Raw genomic sequence first — 20,353 nt, 5'->3', positions numbered from 1 at the left:
GTCAGAGCCCACACCATATATCTGTACACCATGAATCCACCATCGTTCTGCGCTCTCGCCCAAGACCTCCGTTTTAACAGGGTTCTCGTCTTCCTTGATCAACGATGTCTTGTCGCTCTACCACCCAAGATAGGATAACAATATCTCCAGGGCTTTAATTAAGTTGAGATTGCAAGCAGCAAAGAAAATAATTGAACGCTCTGCAGCTTTTGCTGTGTATATGTTAATTTCGTTATTCTAAGTGTCAATCTTCGATTAAAACTCTCTGCAAATCAATGGCTTGAACTATCTTCTTTTCGACCTTTTTTGTCAAACAACTCATTTTAGGACTATCAATGGCGAGGTGGTGTAACGGCTGTGCGGTGGTGATCTGATGCCGGAAAGGAACTGGGTGCAGCTTGGCTAGGTTGCATGGACACTGACTCGGATATGGCAACGCGCGACACAGCAAACCTCAAAAAATAAGAACACGAACACGGTTAGGACATGGCGATTAAAATGTAACAAATATTAATACTTCGAATTCATAATATAACAAAGTACTCATGTTCATCAAATTCATTCATCATACATAATAATTAAAACAAAAACATAATAATTAAAAAAACACATGATTTGAGTCCCAATGATGTGGAGGCGCAAGATTAGGTAGAGTCTGGAGAGAGAGGGGACTGAAGGGATGAGTTGAGAGAAGATTGAAGAGGATTGGAGTCGGAAGTAGAGAGCCTAGAGGCGCCATGAAGAAAACAACAGAGACGCTTACCTTACTTGTCGATCCGAAGAGATTTTAATCACTTCTTTTATTCGTCGCCTATGGGATGTTTTAGCATAACAGTGCGTAGATAAAGTGCAAAAGCACACTCCCTTTCCTTGATAATAGACCCAACGCTAAAAAAAATAAAAAAAAATTTAAGTTAAGGGGTCAGGAAGTTGTAGGTTTAGAGGTTTTGTTATTTATAAAACTGCTCCAAAATATTTTTTTTATATTTGCAAAAATGCCCTTGCAGTGTCTTGACCATGTCCGGACTCCAAACCGTTGACTGTGTTCAATCCATGTCCGGAGCGTGTTGGGCCGTCCAACACTTCGGAGTTTTGGAGTGCAACCTAGTGGCTTGGCACGACAAGGCTTCGTCAATTTTTTTTTCTTTTTTTTTTAACTATCAAACTAAACCCAAACGATAACATGAAAGAAACAATAGGTAGACGAAAGGCAACAATCTGAAGCAAATTAAATCACGAAGGAATGAACATGCTCTAAACCACACATACGAATGAACAAACAAACAAACAACAAAATATGAAACTAAGAATATTAGTAAATAAACAAGATACCAAAATGGCTACAAAACCTATAAGACTATATCATTATTATCTAATAATTTTACGAGTTATAAAGCACTTATTTATAGAGAAAACTAAAACAAACCCTAACACTTTTAATGGGCAAGAAAACCTAATGCTAGGAAAATTAACTAATATAATAAGGATAATGCTAGGGAGACCAAATTTTTAAAGAAGACTAAGGACTCGTTTGGAAATGCTTTTAAAATAACTGAAAGTGCTTTTGATGAAATGTTTTTGGGGCCAGTCCTTAGTAAAAATGCAAGTGAAATCTGAAAAATCACTTGAAGTATTTTTTATAAGAAGCACCAATTATTATGTTCTTCTTGTAAGAAGCATTTCAAAACTTTTGGAACCCAAACTTACTTTCTCCAAAAGTGTTTTCAATCATATTAAAAGCGCTTCCAAATGAGCCCTAAAATATCATTGTCGAATTATTTTCAAACACAATTTTTAGCCGGTGTAGCAGTGTCAAGGTTACTGTCGCAAATTTTATGTTTACTATGTTCGTATGGAGATCTATTTATTTAAGTAAAATGATATTGAGAGAGTGAAGATTTGGGCTAAGCCACTAATGGATCATCCAACACAGTTATCGAATTTATCATCCATATAAGATTTGATTTAAAAAATTTCATTTAGTAGAAAGTACGTAGAACTACTAAACCATATTGCTAATTGAGTAGAAGTCAATGAACAGTCGATCTCTCCAGTCCAGAGGAGATTGTTATTCGAAAGAAAAGAAACGGTCAACGGCCTATTTGTGCTCTCACCTTCATTATTTAGGCCAGGTCAAACCTTATAGTTTATATCCCAATTGATAAAAAACCTATAGTTTAATAGGCTAAAGGCAGTATATCCCCCGACAAATACCCATCTGCTCCATCAAAACTCTTTACCAGATCATATTCACAAAGTGATATATCATCATATCAACTACCAAGATGGCAAGTCGCATATGTTCTATTGATAGCACATACAGACATAGTGACCAGGACAACTGAATAATTGTGTGTATTTTAATTGATTAATTATATTGTGTAATTTGTATTAATATATATATATATATATGTATATGTATATATATATGTTGTTATTGCATTTGCATTTTGCAGGAAAGAGTTCATGGCCGGAGCTAGTGGGGACTAGAGGAGAGGAGGCAGCAGCCATTATTATGAAAGAAAATCCATCGGTCAGAGCCTACACCATGAACCTGTACAACTCCTCCATCTCCCAACAACTTTGTTATGACAGGGTTCGAGTCTTCATTTATCAACGAGGTCTTGTCAATCTACCACCCAAGATAGAATAACAAGTATACAGACCTTTTAAAGGAAGGGATATTTATTTTTCAAAAAAAAATAGAGACACCTTCTTGATCATTAGATTTGATTTTAATGAAATTTTGTGGTTAATATTAAATCACAGGCTACAGAATCTCAACCACAAGATTTCATTAAAACCAAATCTAACGATTAAGAGGATATCTCCATTTTTAAAGATTCCTTCCCTTAAAGACTTCCAACAAATATATATGTATATACACACACACACACTTGAAGGGTTCTGATTACTATATTTCCAGGGCTTTAAATAAGTTGAGATTGCAAGCACCAAAGAAATTGAACGCTGTGCAGCTTGTGCTGTGTATATGTTATTTATGTTATTCTAAATGTTAATCTTCGATTAAAACTCTCTGCAAATCAACAATCAGATGAGTTAGAAGAAATTTTTTGATCCGACGCATACCTCTATATATAGAAGTTTTGATCCGACACAACTTTACATACATGAATAAAAATATAACCCCCTTGAGACTTTTTCACTTAAGACTTTCAATAGTTGTCGCCAAAGTCTATTTTAGTTTACTTTCTCATACAATCACGTGTGACATTCACGCTATATTTTACAACACTAACCTAGTTTTACAATCACGTGTGACATTCACGCTATATTTTACAACACGCTATATTTTACAACACTAACCTAGTTCTTTGTCTGTTTTTTTATTTTTTTTTTATTATATATTTTTTATTATTTTGACCAACTATAGTTTAAATAGTAAGTTACACGATTGATCGAAGGGTTACAAACTTACATGGGTTTAAATGATGTGGTAATGGCAAGCCGTCATTTATTACAGTGCCGGAAATCAGTTGAGCTTTTGTAATGATGGTTACAATTTAACATCTAAACTAACAAAATATATCGTTCCACAAAAAAACAATTATGTGGTATTGAGGTGGCACCTGATCATTGGAAATACAAAAGTTACTGCTGATTGTACAACCGCAAGGAATTCCCATCCCAAGAAGAAACTCTCTTATCCTCTCCATCCCTAACGGCCTTACCAACCACTTGGCGCCATTTTCTTCAGAAGAACTGAAAAAGCAAAGAGGTAGCTCAGCAAACGACCATGCTCCTCGCACCACCCGGCCATTGCCTCTTTCCGCTTCGCCGCATCCACAAACCCTACTCACTAAGCAGAACTCGGACGACTTGGTTCTGCTGCAGGGCAAGTCTGAATCTGATCACGAACTCTGACTCGTTCGAGGTGGGTCGACTTATTGGGAGCTATGGCTTCATGAACATCACTAGGTATCGTTTTTTCAAAACTGATTTCACTTTCTGTTTGGTTTACAAGAAAATAAAAAGGGAGAAAATAATAATGAATTAGATTTCTTGTGGGTATTTTTTTCCCTGATCGAACAATTAGAACGAAGGTTAGGCTTTCGATTCGTTTGAATGTGTAAGTGATTCTGTTACTTAGTGTTTGGTAGCAAAGAAAATGGAGAAGATGAACTATTTCTAATTCTACATGGTTTTTTTATTCCTTGGTTTATACTTTTTTTTTTTTTTTCCTTTCTTTTACTTGATGTGAATTAATTTTGGCATCAATTTAATGGAAGAACATGTTCGTGTTTCTTTTTTGCTTGTGGTTTCTCATTTCCAATGCCTGAAACAGCTCTTCGGGGTCTCCTTTGGGCGCGGATGCTGAGTACTCATCGGGGGATGTGGGGCGGTTGAGAGTCCAAGATGTAGGAGAAGGCAGTGTAAAGATCAGGTACATTCTGGATTCTACAGGATATATATTTGTAGTAATGCCCTGCATTAATTAAGGAGAGTTATTACAAAGCAAGTACTTCTTAATGGTATTTATCCTCTTAATGTTGGAAGAGACCTAAGTTCGATTCCCCCATACCCGCTTTATAAAAAAATGTGCTTCTAAATGGAGAAACACTCTTAAGTAGTAAATATGCAGAAGTGTAAAACGCAATACATACTCATGCTCTCTGTGAATCATTCATTTGTTGCCTTGCGGCGAGCATGACATGACTAAATGTGGTGGAGCATGGCACTACTAATGGTCTTATCAGTTTGAGGAAAGTAGCTCAAAGGAAACTTGTAATGTGAATATCTGTGAACTGTTATCTTTCTGGTGCTGATAGTACTCATGGCAGTTCTTTCGCAGGCTGTATGATGGGAGAGTCTCTCAGGGTCCGCTGAGAGGGACTCCGGTTGTTTTTAAGGTGATATTGTTATCAATGGCATCATTCTCATCAGATCATTTCAATTTCATAGGCTCATTATTTTTACTGAACAGTAGCATTTTTAACCATGAAGGTTTATCCTGGACAACGGGCTGGTGGGAATGAGGCAGATATGATGGCTGCTAATGAGCTAAATGCTCACTTTTTCCTTCAAGTAATCCAGTTATAAATTACCCTCTAAATGATTGCATTTGCCCGAACCTTTTGCTAACTTCTTACAATTCAGATCACTACTAAAAGAGTGAAATCTTTTTCTTTTCTATATTTTTTCAATGTAACTCATTTCTTTTGCTTTTGCAGAACAATTCAAATGACATCTGTCAGAATCTTGTGTTACTCATAGGTGGGTTTGAAACGAAAACTGGGGAGCAGGTTTGTCATGTGTAATTATTTCTCAAGACTTTGCATATACAAAGAGTTTATTAATTCTTTTGGTAGAAACAATGAATGAATGTGGAAATTTATAATGTGCAGTGGCTTGCTTTTCGCAATCACGGGAAAGCTAGTGCAGCAGATTATGCCAAAGTGATGAGTGAAAGAGTCTCAAAAACCCGTGCTGACGGAGGACAAGTTTGGAATAATTTTGAACAAGAGGAAACTATCAAACGCAGAAGATATTTTGTTACAAAGCTGCTGCAGGGCATTATGAGAGGTTTAGCTTACATGCATGATCGTGAGAGGTTGCACCAGAGTCTTGGACCAGCTTCTGTTATTCTTAAGTATGTTGCTTCGAGATATCTATTTTGGTTCGAGATATTGCTTCATCTGAATAATGTGTTATGATTCTTCTGTTCACTTTGTTATATCCCCACTAAAACTTCACTGCTTGCAGCACAATTGTAGAGAGAGATGCTGTTTACTTAGTCCCTCGACTTCGGGATCTAGCATTTTCTGTTGACATTGGGTATGATTCCTGCCATCTGATTTGCTTGTTCTTGTAATTTTATTTGTGTGCATAATTTATCCATAGTCAAGATTTTGTACTTTGTCCAAGTGAGTCTTTGAACATTGTAATTTTTTATGTCCTGTTTATTAATCTACCAACGACAAAGGAGGGGGTAACCAAAGAGAACGCAGAAGAAAATGTTGTTATTGAATCTCTTCAGTTGATCAATTAATTTAAAGGAAAATAATAGTGATTTTGTAAGGCTAATGCTATTGTTACATATATGGTTATCTGTTTTATTAAAGAAATACATATAGAAAATAATCGAATAACAGTTGGTGGATTCATATCTTATAACATCTGAATATCCTCCAAACACATTGTTTCCTAGGTACTCAAAGCTAGAAGGGGATCCTGGATTACTCTCGGAGGGACTTTGGAGACGAGCATATACTGCTGGTGCATTCACTCCTATCGAAAAAAGAGCCTTCGGAATAGCAGATGACATGTAATTTTCTGAAAGTTTTGCTTCATTTAGAAGATTGAATCTGCCTCATAATCTTTATGCCTTCTTCATATTGTTCCGTGCAGATATGAAGCAGGTCTTCTCTTGGCATACTTAGCATTCTTACCATTCTGTGAAGCAGGGATAATGGATGGCCTTTCCTTGCAAGTAAGCTATCGTGTTAACACATATACCTTTCTTTTGTTTTTGTTCATGGATCCTTTTTTCCCATTTGTCATATAAGTAATGGATGTAGGAGAACACAGTGGATACCATATATGATTATCGTGATTGAGAGACAACGTTAATAGTAGGCAAACAGTGTTAGAGAAAAGAAAAAGATGAGTTTGGATGGTTTTGCAGAGACACTGGAGTCTTTAGAAAATCCAAGCAACTTTACTCTTAAAATTCTGGAGATTGATTCCTGTCTGAGAAAAATGAAATAAATGGTCCGACTCTTGACCATTTCTTTGATAACCAAGTTGATGTTACTACATCAGTTATAATTTTCTTATGTGGTGAACTTGCAGAGGCTTTTGGAGAGCACTTTCCAACTTGATATCGGAGCAACAAGAGAGTAAGATACCTTTGATATCATAAAGTTAAGATCTTTTTGCAGATTTTGTATTGGTTCTGCTTCAATTTCTTAGTTTCTTCCCGTTTACCCATTGTGGCAGATACTGTTTAGCAGATGACCGGCTATTAGATGCCGTAAATTTTCTGGATCTTGGAGATGGTGCTGGTTGGGAGTTACTCCAGGTTCAATTATACTTGCAACAATAATTACTAATGTCAATATCATTTCATTAATACAATCTAAGACAATAATATTTGACTTGGCTCTAGGCAATGCTGAACCCAGACTTCCGAAAACGGCCAACTGCACAGGCTGTTCTGAATCATCGGTTCATGACCGTTGGCAGCCTTTGAGACTTTGGATCGAAGCATTTGGTTTGTTGCTGTGTATATCGAAGGATAAATGTACATGGAACATACATCAAATGATTGAAATTTATTTGCAGACATATATAGTTGATGTTGTTTTGCAACAAGAATAATGTTGAATTCCTTGTCTTGGTGTTATATGTTGCCAAACAAATACACCCGAACCGTAAAACATTCATCGCCAAAACGGATACCATATACCAAAACAACCCATAATACTCTCCTCAAAAGATCTACGGGTGGAAAAAAAAAAAAAAAACCTGAAAAAACTGAAATTCACCCGAACCGTACAAATACCGAACTGAAAAACATACCAAATCGATAATACCGAAAAATTCAATAACCCAAACCGAACCAAAATCGAAAATTTGTATCAATATCACGCATATGTTAATTCAGTGAGATAGAATCAAACCAAATTAAATATATGATGTATAATATTCTAAATTATTATGGTCATTCAATTAGTTGAGATTTAATCTTAACCATTGAATTGAACTCAACTTGCTCTCTTGACCTCAGCTCATTCTCTTCTGCTATGTGACAGTGATTCTATCTCCCTCTCTCTCTCTCGACTCCTCTTCGACTCTCTTTCTTGCTTGAGACTCGACTCCAGCTGCACCACACACCGGCACTCTCTGGAGAGACTCATCTCCGACTCTCTTATGAGACTTAACCTACTCTCTCACTTTTTAGTGTAGGTAACATCACTTGTTAAAAAAATACTAATAATAAATTAAGAAAATGTTTTAAAGAGAAATAACGCCACGAGACTTGCATACATGGGCCAGTCAAATAACTCAAGAATCCACTTAGGCCCAATAAATTTTTTGACGAGGACGGATCCGGTCAAAAATAAAAGTTACCACCTGCCCTAAAATTAAAATCCAATCCCAAAATTAAACGACCAAACGCCGGGAGAGGGAGAGAGAGAGATGCAAAAGAGGGAGCAAAACAAGTCTAGTGGCGGAGGTGGCGGAGCCTCGCAGCCGCCGGGGAAGAGAGGCCGCCCATTTGGCAGCGGCGGAAACAGCGCCGCAGCTGCTGCCGCTTCCACCGCCGACACGGCAGCTCCGTCGACTCTCCTTGGTCCTTCCCTTCACGTCCACAGTTCCTTCGCCGGTCAGTTTATCAAAACCCTACTTCACATCTCAATCTGAAATTCTCGAAATTTTCAATTTTTCCATGAAGTGTTAGATATATGCAATTATTAATCCTGGGGTTGATACAAATTGCCGAATTATAAATGAAAAGAAATCAAAGTGAAGTAACAATTATCAGAACTTTTACTGAGCTAGGTGGGCTGTAGTAATGCTAATAACGGTACCGGTTTGGGCAGGAAAGCTCCTTTTTCGAGCATTGTGGAGTCGATGTTCTTACCAATTCATATTACCTGTATTGCAGATCAGAACAATAAAAGGATAGTCCTGGCTCTTCAAAGCGGCTTGAAGAGTGAGCTGACATGGGCGTTGAACACTCTCACATTACTCTCTTTTAAAGAAAAAGATGACATGCGCAAAGACGCAACCCCTCTTGCCAAGATTCCTGGGTTGCTTGATGCTCTCCTCAGCGTTGTACGTCTTGAACTCTTTCGCTTCCTGATTTATATAATTTTGTTTTTACGCTCAAGTTTTAGGTAGCTCTCAGTTGGTCATTTTGCATTTCAAATTCAATAGTATTATTATTTTAATAACACGTTCACAAATGAGAGCAGATGAACAATTGGTTGTGGAATAGCATTCCCCAGGTTGTGAACTATCTTGTTCCAGCCAGTATCTATTGACATTTGACCCCATGTTGTCGGGATTCTGTCAATAACAGATTGATGATTGGTGTGATATAGCCCTTCCAAAAGAACATGTAAAGGCTCCCAGAGTAAGAACTTTGGGTGCAAATTTGGTTGTAACAGGGTTTGGAAATGAGTACGAGGCATTGGGTTCAAATGGCAATGTCCCGCATCCTGGGTAAGCTCTATAGATATATAATAATTTCATGAGTGAATTTGTGGTTTGAGTGTCTGAAATTGTTTTTGATACAAGGAACTGATTGTGGGAAAATATTCATGTGGCAGCTTGGGATCCGGTACTCAAGAAGCATTAGTGCTGAGTGCTGTGACCAAACTTCGTGCTTCTTCGGAGTGGTGGCATGATGAAGATGGTCTGTTTAACCTAGATGAAGAAGGTCGAGCAGAAAGACAGCAGTGTGCTGTTGCTGCTTCAAATATCATTCGCAACTTCTCTTTCATGCCAGAAAATGAAGTCATTATGGCCCAACATCGCCATTGTCTGGAGACAGTGTTCCAGTGCATAGAGGATTATGTCACAGGTGAGAAGTCTTATCATTGAAATCATTATTTATTTCTTGACTGCAGTCTGTCTGCAGTGTATAATTTATTGTCTCAACTCTAAAATTCTTTTTCCGGTATAATTGTCTATGTATGTGAAATAAATGTTTAAAAAGGTTTCATGTAACATCCAGTTACAAACTCTATGGTGGTGATGTCTTCTTTTAGTTCAGTTGTTAAAGATGTGTAGATCGTATATACTTTCCAATTTCAAATCTTGTAGTTTATAGATAGGCTTATTTTAGTATTTTACTGGCAGTAAATCTTGTAGACTTAATTGGTTTGGAACTTTTCTTCTTGTATGCTTCTTTCATGATTGAGCTTCATACCTTTTCCTATTGGAAATCCTTTTCAGAACAAAGAAAATAGTAACCTTCCAGTTTGCTTTTCTGGTTAGGATTTTAGTGTAAAATGACTCCAATGCTTCCTTTGTTAACAGAGGATGAGGAACTTGTGACAAATTCTCTTGAGACAGTTGTGAATTTGGCTCCGTTGCTTGACCTTGGAATTTTCAGCTCATCAAAGCCATCCTACATAAAGATAACGTGAGAATTGTGATCTTCTTTTTCGAGCTTACGCTCTCTTTGTTATCCATCTGTTTGATAAATTAATTGATTTTCTATCGAACAGAGGAAAACGTGCAGTTCAAGCCATCATGGGGATGCTGGGGTCTGTAGTCAAAACCTGGCATTGTGCTGCAGCTGAGTTACTTGGGCGTTTGGTCATAAACCCTGATAATGAACCCTTCCTTCTTCCCTTTGTTCCACAGGTTAATATTCAGAAATTCCTCTGTTACAAAAAGTGTTTTTACATTTTTGAAATATTGTATCTTTGTAATGACGCTCTGTGAACACTGCAGATACACAAGAGATTGGTTGATCTTATGAGCTTACCATCGGTAGATGCACAAACAGTGCATGGGGCCCAAGCGGCTGCAGTTGGTGCACTCTACAACCTCGCTGAAGTGAATATGGACTGCAGGCTAAAACTCGCTAGTGAGCGATGGTAAGGGCTCTTCCGCTAAAAAAAAAAATCCCAAATACTGAATCATTTCATTTGATCAGCAGTTTGAAAATCAAAATATCGCTGAGATGACATTTCTTTCGGAACAATTTCAGGGCCATTGATCGATTGTTAAAAGTCATCAAGCAACCCCATCCAGTTCCTGAAGTTTGCAGGAAAGCTGCGATGATATTAGAAAGCCTTGTGTCTGAGCCACAGAACCGAGCGTTGCTGCTAGCTTATGAGAATGCATTTGCTGAGATAGTATTCTCAGATGCCAGGTATTCTGATACCTTTGCCAGGATTTTGTATGAACTGACGTCTAGACCTAACCACAAAGTGGCAGCAGCCCGTGGTGTTTGGGGCATGTAACTAATAATTGTGTCCTCTGATGAATTTTCTCTGTATAAAAAGTATCGGATTGTTCGCCTGCTGACAAGTAAGTCTAGGATCTAATGTTTGTAGCAGTTGTCTTAAGAAAATTTAGTCAGATCCTTAAGTGGTACTCCCCTTCAAATACTCCCTTACGTAATTTGCAAGGTTTTTTTTAATGAGAAACTAAACTGTTGTTCTGTGTAGAGATGTTTCGGTTCTGATTGTGTTGTATACTCTATAGAACGTGTCTGAGACCATGCACTCTATTCGGTTGCTTGTTTTCAGTCGACCTTGTTAGATTGAGACTTTTGTTCGAATTCGTAGGGTTTGCAACTTGATAGGAATTTCGAAATTTCGTGACGAGCATTTTGCCCTGTTCATTTCTATGTTGGGATAGAACAACTTTTGAGACTAGATTTTGGCCCACTAATCAGTTGTAGTGATGTTTAATCATACGCAACAGCCAACGTTGCGATAGAATTACATTTAAATAAATCATCGTACAGAAACACAATTAAATCACACAATATGCCTCCTCAAAATATACGAGGTTTAGTTAAGAAGCAACGGCCGACACTTTAGGCACCTCTACAGGAAACTCATGAATCTCATCAATCCAAGGGTTCTTCTCCTTAGTTGGTTTAACAGTCCTCAACGCCTTCCACACCGCGCTGTTGCACTTGAACCCTGACCCGAACGCAATTTGCCACATCCTGTCTCCCTTTCGGACTCTTCCCTTGGCCTCAGAGTAAGCCAGCTCGTACCACAATGAGCTGCTTGAAGTGTTCCCAAACCTATAGAGAGTCATCCTCGATGGCTCCATGTGCCAGTCGCTGAGCTCAAGGTTCTTCTCGATCTCATCCAGCACCGCTCTCCCTCCGGCGTGAATGCAGAAGTGCTCAAACGCCAGCTTGAAATCCGGGATGTAGGGTTTGATGTTCTTCATCTTGAACACCTTTCTTGCCACCAAAGTAGCAAAGAACAGGAGTTGTTCTGACATGGGGAGGACTATTGGACCAAGTGTGGTGATGTTGGTTTTTAGGGCTTCACCAGCTACAGCCATCAAGTCTTTCGAGAGAGCAACGCCGACTCTTTTCGTGTCGTCCTCCTTTTGGAATACGCAATTATATGCCCTGTCGTCTGCACCCTTGTGCGTGCGGACCGCGTGCATGAGCTGGTACTTTGAGCGGCGGTGGTCAGAGGAACGGTTGGAGAGGAGGATGGCCGCGCCGCCCATTCGAAAGAGGCAGTTGGAGAGAAGCATAGAGCGGTCATTGCCAAAGTACCAATTGAGAGTGATGTTCTCCATGCTTACCACTAGGGCATAAGAGTTATGGTGCACCTGTTACATTAGTACAAATTCAGAAATGATTTTACCCAATTTAGGGTCTTAATAAAACAAAGCCAATTTTTTTCATGATCAACATGATGATACTCTACTTTTAAATTGACGCTCGTGGTGAAGAAGTTATTAACTGTAACCTGTGGTGAGTTCGTTATCATGGTCTAAATTGGATTTTCCCTCCTTTTACTGTCATATGTAGGGCAAATGTGTCATTTTAGTTTCCTTTAATTGCATCAACCAATCATAAAGCGTCATATGGGCATGAATTTTTTTTTTTTTTTAACTATTAGAACTAGAATTAAAGAAAAAATTCATATTATCAAACTAGCCATTATCAGGCATATCTCACTTCTTCACCTCAAAAAAGCCAAAGTCTAAAACCAAGATTCGAAAAATCCCAAAATACCTCAGCTCATTTAGATTAGTATAACCAATTATCAATGGACTAGGATTCTCTTCCTTCCTTTTTTCATCCTCTTCCATCCACTCCTTTCATATTCTCTTATTTTGTCTTTCTCTTGTTATAAAAAATTAATATAAGATGTTGACGTGACTTAAACGTGACCGTTCAAATGGAAGGAAAGAGAAAGGGAAAGGGAGCGAAAAAAAAAAGAAGAAAATCCTGCTCCGTTATCAATTGCAGACATTGAATTTGATATATTTATTGTGCCCTATGGGGACAGAAAACGTCCTTTTAAAGACATCCCACATAATTAACCAGCTGGACATGTGGAAATGCTGTTAACTAGTAAAGTAGTCTCGCAATTGGTGTATAGCATTTATTGAGCATACATATTCACCAATCACATTTATGTCACATATTTACTTCTCACATCTCTTTATTTATGGTGAAAGGGTAATATATCTATACAAGTCAGGTGCGCATATGCATTTTGAATATAATTAACCACGTGAGAGTTAAAAAAATAAAATAAAATAACTCAGAAATACTTTTGTAGGAAGCACTTAAACATTTTTTTATTTTTTTTATTTTTTATGTTTATAGTCGGTTCAATTATAAATGATTTTATTATAAATTTGTTTGAAATTTTTATTGAAAATTCAAGTACTTCATAAAGAAGCATTTGACAAGTGTTTTTCTATAATCTATAACACTTTTAACATTTGTGTCAAAACAGTCGAAAGCGTTTTTTAGACATTCCATAAACAATCTCACACATGTTTAATAGCACTTTTCTTAAACTTATGATCGTTATCGATTACAGGTTATATGTATGTAAAAGGTATATAAAGATGATTTATTAATATTTTATTTATAACCTAGTGCACTAATGTGAATTCGTCATCATGCATGTATAAAACAAAATTATCCATACTAGGTGATAATTAAGATAAATAGTGTACAATTAACTAAAAATTAGATATAAAAAGGAAGTAAAAATTAGGAATTAGTAAAAAACCTGGAGAAGCTGCTTTGCAAGGTCAATAGAAATGAGACCAGCACTGCAACCCATCCCACCAAGGTTGTAGCTCACAACGTTCCCCCTAAGCTTGTAGTGATTCACAACCATGGACGACAAAGACGGCGTCGGATTGAACAAGCTGCAGTTCACCACCAGAATTCCAATATCCTTAGCCTTCACCCCAGTCTTCTCCAGCAACTCGTCGATCGCTCCAAACATCACCATCTCCGCCTCCTTCCTCGCCTCCACCATGCACGGGTTCGGTGGGACCCGCATCACGGCTTCAGGCATGTACGTATTCTGCCCGAGGCCAGACCTCTCGAGAATCTTCTGCTGAAAAGCCAAGTTCTCGTCGTAGAAGCTGCCCGTCAGCTTCGACCTCTCCATGAACATCTCACGTGTGCACATACGGGCCGGCTCGGGCTTGTAGCATGCGAAGTTCACCAAGTATATTTTTCTAGGGCGGGTGATGAAGTATACGGTGGTTAGGAAAACCAAGAGGCCGGAGCACAAAGTGACCGAGACGAAGTTGAACTTGAGCTGCTGCCACAGGTGGAAGAGGTCGTCGGCTGTGAGCGTAGAGAGGTGGGCGGCGGCCGCGGCAAGGAGAGGGACTAGTAGGAGGTAGAGGGCGTTGGAGATTAAGTAGTGGTACCCTAGCTTGACATATTTGAGCTTCACTGATAAAAGAAAGTTTGGAAGCGCAGGTTTGCGACTTCCTGCTGACTCAGGTCCCAAGTTCAATTTCTCTCCCTGGTTCTGATTCTGCACCGCCATGTTACAGTCTCAGAAACACGACACTAGTCAAACTCACAAAAGGGAAAGATTTTGAAACTTTTTCTATGAGGTTTTGATGGAGCAGTTACGGTGTACTTTGATGGGGAGAGTTTAGAGAGGGAGGAGAGTTGTGTGGTGATTTTAAAGGGGAGGAGAGGTAGAAGGAGGTGATGGGAGGATGCAACTACCCCAACGAACTTTTAATTGTGAAACGCGGGGGCATTGAATTTTACTTGGGCTCAATTTTGGATTTCGCTAAATGAAAAGATGTCATGTGTTACTCATTTTTAAAACAAAAGAAGCTTAATTTTGAATTTCGTTAAATAAAAAATATCACGTGTTACTTGTTTTTAAAAAAAAAGAAAACTAAGTAATATGTTTTCTATTTTTTTACAGTAATAAAATATATGTTAAATATCATTAAGCCAATATATATATATATATATATATATATATATATATATATATATATATGTAATATATTTTAGTGATTAAAGTATAATCCTTGAATTTTTGCCAACCGGGAAAATGGCGTACTTTCATCGGGGCAAGTTGCCAAAGTTTAACCCCTTTCTTGGTGAGTATTGCTGATTCGCCATTTTGATACAGGTCTATGGTAGTAGTGTGCTAGAGATTTTACATTGTGCCAAAACGCGTTCGGTACAGTAACACAATTGATTGGAAAACATGAGAAAAAAATTTCAATAAATTGTTTATGATACTTAGTTTATCAACCGTATTTTTGACATATTAAAAAATTTATTATAGTATGCATATGCGATTCTTCCCACACTGCACTCCAGTGTACACCTCATGAGCCCACGTGTCAATTTATGGTATACTCAATAAATTCTCGCTCGTTGGTGAACTACGTAGCTCTTCTCCTCCACAATCTTATTTGGAGTTTTTTTTTTTTTTAATATTTCTCTTGTTTATGATGAATTTTTTTGGTGTGATCTTCAACTTCTGATTTTAACCAGCCAACAAGATCATTAAAATAGTGGTTACATATAATAAATTAAACATGGGTATAAATTACAATGAATAAATAAAACATTGCGTATATAAATACTTCTTTCTATAAATAACTAGATGAACTCTACACGTGTATAAATACAAAAGATCTAAAAAAATATAGGAATTGTTATTAGCATTCCAAAAATCTCATTTGGCACTCTAAACTATTTATAATTAGAAAGAAAAATACACTTGTGAGGAGTGTAGAATGAGATTTTTAGAATGCTAATAACAATTCCTACAAATATATATGGAAGAAAGAGAAGTTGAAGTGAAATGTGAAAGAGAAAGTACATGGAAGAGGTTTATAATTTTATTTAAGAACTGTTATTAGCACTCCAAAAATCTTAATTTGCACTCTTCACAAGTGTTATTTTCTTTCTAAATATAGAAAGTTTGGAGTGCCAAATGAGAATTTTGGAGTGCTAATAACAATTTCCTTTTATTTTTTATTTTCTAAATCAAATATATGTTATGATAACATGTGAGGGAGGGGAAAAAAGATAAATTAAGATTGTGCAAAACTAAATTATTGTCAATAATTTATTTAGTGATAAGAGACCAAATTGTCTTTTTACCTATTTTGTTGACAAATAGAGTTTTGTTAATATGTAGTTTGAATATATGAAAGGACAATAAACTTAAATTTGGGTTACATCAAGGTATCTCCAAATGAGATGTCAAAATTTTCACATCAGTAATAACAGTAAAAAAAGACAACACAAGTGTTTTCCAACCGAAATGTCAATTCAAATGTGGCATAACATGGTTAGCAGTAAGGGGAGTGTTGTCAAATTTGACAGCAACTTTAAATAATTTTTAATTAATTATTAAATGCTTGTTATTAATTTTTAGGAAATTTGGTAAAAAGTCAATAAAAACTCTACTAATGAACTATACATCAATGGTCAATTTTTATTTTAGACCTAATCAATGAATATTTTTGTTAATTAGGCATAGTTCAATAAGGAATGTCACATGGGGTTCAAGCCTATATAAATAGTTATAAAATTACTTTTTTGCCCCAACTTAAATCATAAAAAAGTCCATGATCATCTCTCCCAAAAAACCTCTCTTTTTTGCACGTGAAGATGAACCCAATACTTATCAATGCAAGCCATGAATAAAGACTTGAAACCCCATCAATAAAAACCTCTTCGATCGTAACACTAGGCACGAAAATCTAATCACCGTCTTCTCATCAATCCACCATTGAATTTCATTAATTCATGGCTAATCTCATAGATTCTTGATTGGACAATCGGTTGTCAATCAAGTTCATAATATAAATGTGAGATCAAGAGGGGATGGTATTGTTGATTGAATGCACAAAGAGAGAGAGACGTGATGGAGGAAGGAGAAATAATGGAAAATTTGAAATCAGTTTTAATATATTTTCAATTTGGATCTTGTTTTTGGAAATTCCAAGTTGATTTTTTGTGTTAGAGGTTTAGGATGGAGGACGAAAGACAAACTGGATTTTGACATGTTTTAATTGAAGCCCATATCAGACACTGTATTGCAGTTTCTGTTCTGAAGTTCTATAGATTTAGACTCTATGAATGAAATTATGAGAAAGTCTGCTTTTGGTTATTTTTTCCTCAAGCATCAAAATGGTTATTGGACAAGGGCGGGGTTGGTTAGTTCCCAAGACATGGGAAACATATAAAACACCTTTATTCAGTGAATAAATATGTTACAGAAGATTAAATGTCTGTCCAAGCCATCACTGAGAAGAGAGCTGGTCCAATTAAGTGGATGAGCTTGCCAAGAGAGAGACGATGAGATGAGAAAGCACGAAGTTTTATGTCTGCAATTCAAAACCAGGAAACGGACATTGTTTTGCAGTGTTTGAATCCAAATGTAGGAGTCGCGCAAAGTGTGAAGCGTAGGAGGCGTGTGAGTAATGAAACGAACACTGCAACACATTGTCTGAATTAAAATGTAAAAAAACAAAACTAGGGATGCACTAAAATGCAATGTCTAAATCAAAATGTAGAAGAAAAAAAAAACAAAATACAAAAAAAAAAAAAACAAAACAAAACTAGGAAACAGACAACACAAGCAGTGCCTAAAACTAAATATAAAAATAATGTAAAAAACAGAACCAGGAAATGGACACTGCATTATAGTGTCTGAATCCAAATGTAAAAATCAAGAGTCACGTGAAGTGTGAAGCATACGAGGCTGTGAGTGACAGAAAAAACGGAACCAGGAAACGAACACTAAAACGCAACATCTTATTCTAAATTTTATTGGTATTGCATATACTTACTCGTGTCGAGTAAATTGTATTGGTACTGGTTAATTTTTTTTGGAAAAGTGTTTAATTCTATTAAATTTGGTGACCCTTGTTAGATTACTTTAAGGCTAATTTATGGAAGGACTATTGTTTTCCTTTTTGTGTTTTTTTATTTTGCTCTTGGACTAGCAAAAACTAGGTTTGGTAGGTTTTTATATGTATTTTATTTCTCATATTTTCATGTCAATTATCTCTATGTTTTGTTAAGGAATTGGCCTATAAAGAATCTTATTATTTTCTTTTCCTTAATTATAGCCAATCTACGCACTTAGTACATTTTTAAAGATAAATTGATTTTCCAAAGGAGGTTTTATGCTAGGACAATTATAAAAGGAAGTTAGAAGGCTAAAGGTCATTGTGTCTAAATTTCATTATCTCTATTAAGTTTTTTGCTATAGTTTTACAAATCAATCTCATGGAAGTTTCCTATCAGAATTGCACATATGTGAGAGAATGAAGATTTGAAGGCTTTCTGATGCGAGATTATACGCACACAAATTAAACCCTCTTTTTATCAATTGTAGTAAGTATGTAAGTAGGGATCGTTCTGGACCGGGGATTAGGAGGGATTGTTAATCACTTGGATTTGATTATGAAACGTAAAAACACGATATAAAACACTATACTAGACTCAAAGAATGCAAAACTAATCTTTAAAACACTAAGACAAACCAAAAGACTCAAAACAAGTTCAAAAGACTCAAAACTGCCTAAAAACACTAACTAGGCAGTTTCTGACCTTAAACCCAAATTTGGACGAATTTAAGATTATGGCTTGATTCAAAAACACTTTAAAACATAAACTAAACAGATTCTAAGCACTAAAAAACAAGAAAGTAAAGGGGGGTTTTGATTTGACAAAAATTGAAATAACGAAACAAGTTAATAAACTAGACAGAATGTAAATATGAATTTGTGATAGAATTGAATGGATGATGGAATAGCTAAGGGATACTTCTCCACACATGATACTTTCCAACATAAATTGATTTCCAGTTGCTTTTCCGATAAACTATGAACCTCAACACTCCAAGTTAATTAGGTCCGCTTAAATTAACCTTCAGATTTCCCTAGAATCATTGAATTAGATGAATATGCATCGCAAACAAATTATTCCTAACAAGTTCTCTATATGAACAGTATGATAAAGATACAAGTTAGAATCATTACGTTCTTTGGAAATCATAAGCATCGACAAGGCATTTGTAACTATGAAAAGCATGATACTCTTGCCAGGAATTTACTTAACATGATTGTGAAAACAACCTTAACTACTCGTGAATATTAGTTTGTGACGATTAGGTGAAACACCCTAATATTCTAGCTCCAAATTCAAGCATGCAAATTAAGTAGGCCTCCCTAATAAACATACAAGAATAAGTTATCCGTCAAACGGTTAAGTAAATTGCGTTCACAATTTATGAAATCACAACTGGACTTAATCAACTCATATTATAAATGTAATCATGGTTTCAATGCATCCCCAGGCTAAAACGAGTTTAGTTCCTCATGATTACAAAACAAAGAGAATTGAGATTACACATTGAATTCAAAGGAAAAGAAACACCTAAACATTCCAACAACTCAAACTTGAATTGTATGAACGTTTAGGCCCGCTTCTCTTCCTCTTTGTTGTAGCACAAGGTCTAAGGTGAGTTTTGGGGATTATGGATGACGTAGAATGATAGGTTTTGTGGAATGGTGAAGGAAGTGATGGTGTTTGGATTAGTAGGGAATGGTGCCTCTAGGCACGGCACCAAGGGCAGTTTTTGGTGTGTATGGATGATTTTATGAATATGGAAGAATGAATGAATATGTGAATGAATGCATGGGTTTTTATAGGGGGAATGGAAGAATATGTGGCTGAAATAATGATGGAAAAACAGCTAGGAATGGGATGGGAGTGCACGGCAATGATGGGAAAAAAGGATGGTGGATGAATGATGAAGAGTTGCATGTGGCTTAGTGATTAAAGAATGAATGGATGTGCTGGAATTGAGTGGATGTGTTGCTGCCAAGATGGGGGAAAATATGGAAAATGGAAGTGTGATGCACGACTAAGTGATTAATGGGATAGAAATGGGAGTGAATGTGGCTTAATGATGAAGGTGGAAAGCTGGAAAGCATGTGGCAAGGTGTGCACGGCAAAGGGTTGAGTGATTGAGTGTGCATGTGGCTGATTTATGAAGGGAATGCATGTGCATTAAAGGGGGAATGTTAGGTTGGAAATGCATGTGGAATGGCTGGAAATGAAGGGGAAAAGCCACGGCAAGGATGTAGTTTATGTGGCTGCATGTTTGAATGTTTTAAAGGGTGCATGTGGGTGAATGTGTGGCTGCATGGTTGGAATTGTGATGCAATGATGGAGGAATAAGTGTATGTGGCTGAATTGGTGGTGCATGCATGGAATAATGAAAGGAATGCATGTGCAAAACAGCTAGGAAAAATGGTGGAAAGCTGGAAATGAATGGGAATGCACGGCATGGGTAGTTTTTGGTGCATGTGGCTGCAATGTTGTGTAATTATGGAGGAATAAGTG

The 20,353-nt window shown here is 36.8% G+C and overlaps 3 protein-coding genes across 3 annotated transcripts; 2 read left to right on the top strand and 1 right to left on the bottom strand.

Moving 5' to 3' along the window:
• Positions 1 to 3,654: 3,654 nt before the first annotated feature.
• On the top strand, positions 3,655 to 7,308 carry LOC137738034 (uncharacterized). Its single transcript, XM_068477638.1, has 12 exons — positions 3,655 to 3,939; positions 4,307 to 4,405; positions 4,814 to 4,871; positions 4,966 to 5,046; positions 5,193 to 5,264; positions 5,367 to 5,611; positions 5,725 to 5,796; positions 6,170 to 6,286; positions 6,370 to 6,451; positions 6,814 to 6,860; positions 6,961 to 7,042; positions 7,130 to 7,308. Exons 1-12 carry the CDS (start codon positions 3,758 to 3,760, stop codon positions 7,211 to 7,213), a joined length of 1,221 nt encoding a protein of 406 aa, XP_068333739.1. The 5' UTR covers positions 3,655 to 3,757; the 3' UTR covers positions 7,214 to 7,308.
• An 811-nt stretch (positions 7,309 to 8,119) lies between these two features.
• On the top strand, positions 8,120 to 11,152 carry LOC137737607 (armadillo repeat-containing protein LFR-like). Its single transcript, XM_068477142.1, has 8 exons — positions 8,120 to 8,350; positions 8,633 to 8,802; positions 9,050 to 9,192; positions 9,300 to 9,553; positions 10,012 to 10,117; positions 10,203 to 10,341; positions 10,432 to 10,577; positions 10,691 to 11,152. The coding sequence occupies exons 1-8, from the start codon at positions 8,164 to 8,166 to the stop codon at positions 10,944 to 10,946; spliced, it is 1,401 nt and encodes a 466-aa protein (XP_068333243.1). The 5' UTR covers positions 8,120 to 8,163; the 3' UTR covers positions 10,947 to 11,152.
• A 237-nt stretch (positions 11,153 to 11,389) lies between these two features.
• LOC137737606 (3-ketoacyl-CoA synthase 20-like) lies at positions 11,390 to 14,592 on the bottom strand. Its single transcript, XM_068477141.1, has 2 exons — positions 13,716 to 14,592; positions 11,390 to 12,291 (listed from the first exon to the last, which is right to left on the bottom strand). The coding sequence occupies exons 1-2, from the start codon at positions 14,493 to 14,495 to the stop codon at positions 11,506 to 11,508; spliced, it is 1,566 nt and encodes a 521-aa protein (XP_068333242.1). The 5' UTR covers positions 14,496 to 14,592; the 3' UTR covers positions 11,390 to 11,505.
• Positions 14,593 to 20,353: the final 5,761 nt, after the last annotated feature.

This window comes from Pyrus communis, chromosome 6, assembly GCF_963583255.1.
Source record: "Pyrus communis chromosome 6, drPyrComm1.1, whole genome shotgun sequence".
Taxonomy (NCBI): Eukaryota; Viridiplantae; Streptophyta; class Magnoliopsida; order Rosales; family Rosaceae; genus Pyrus; species Pyrus communis.
This window is presented reverse-complemented; position numbering and strand designations above follow the sequence as displayed.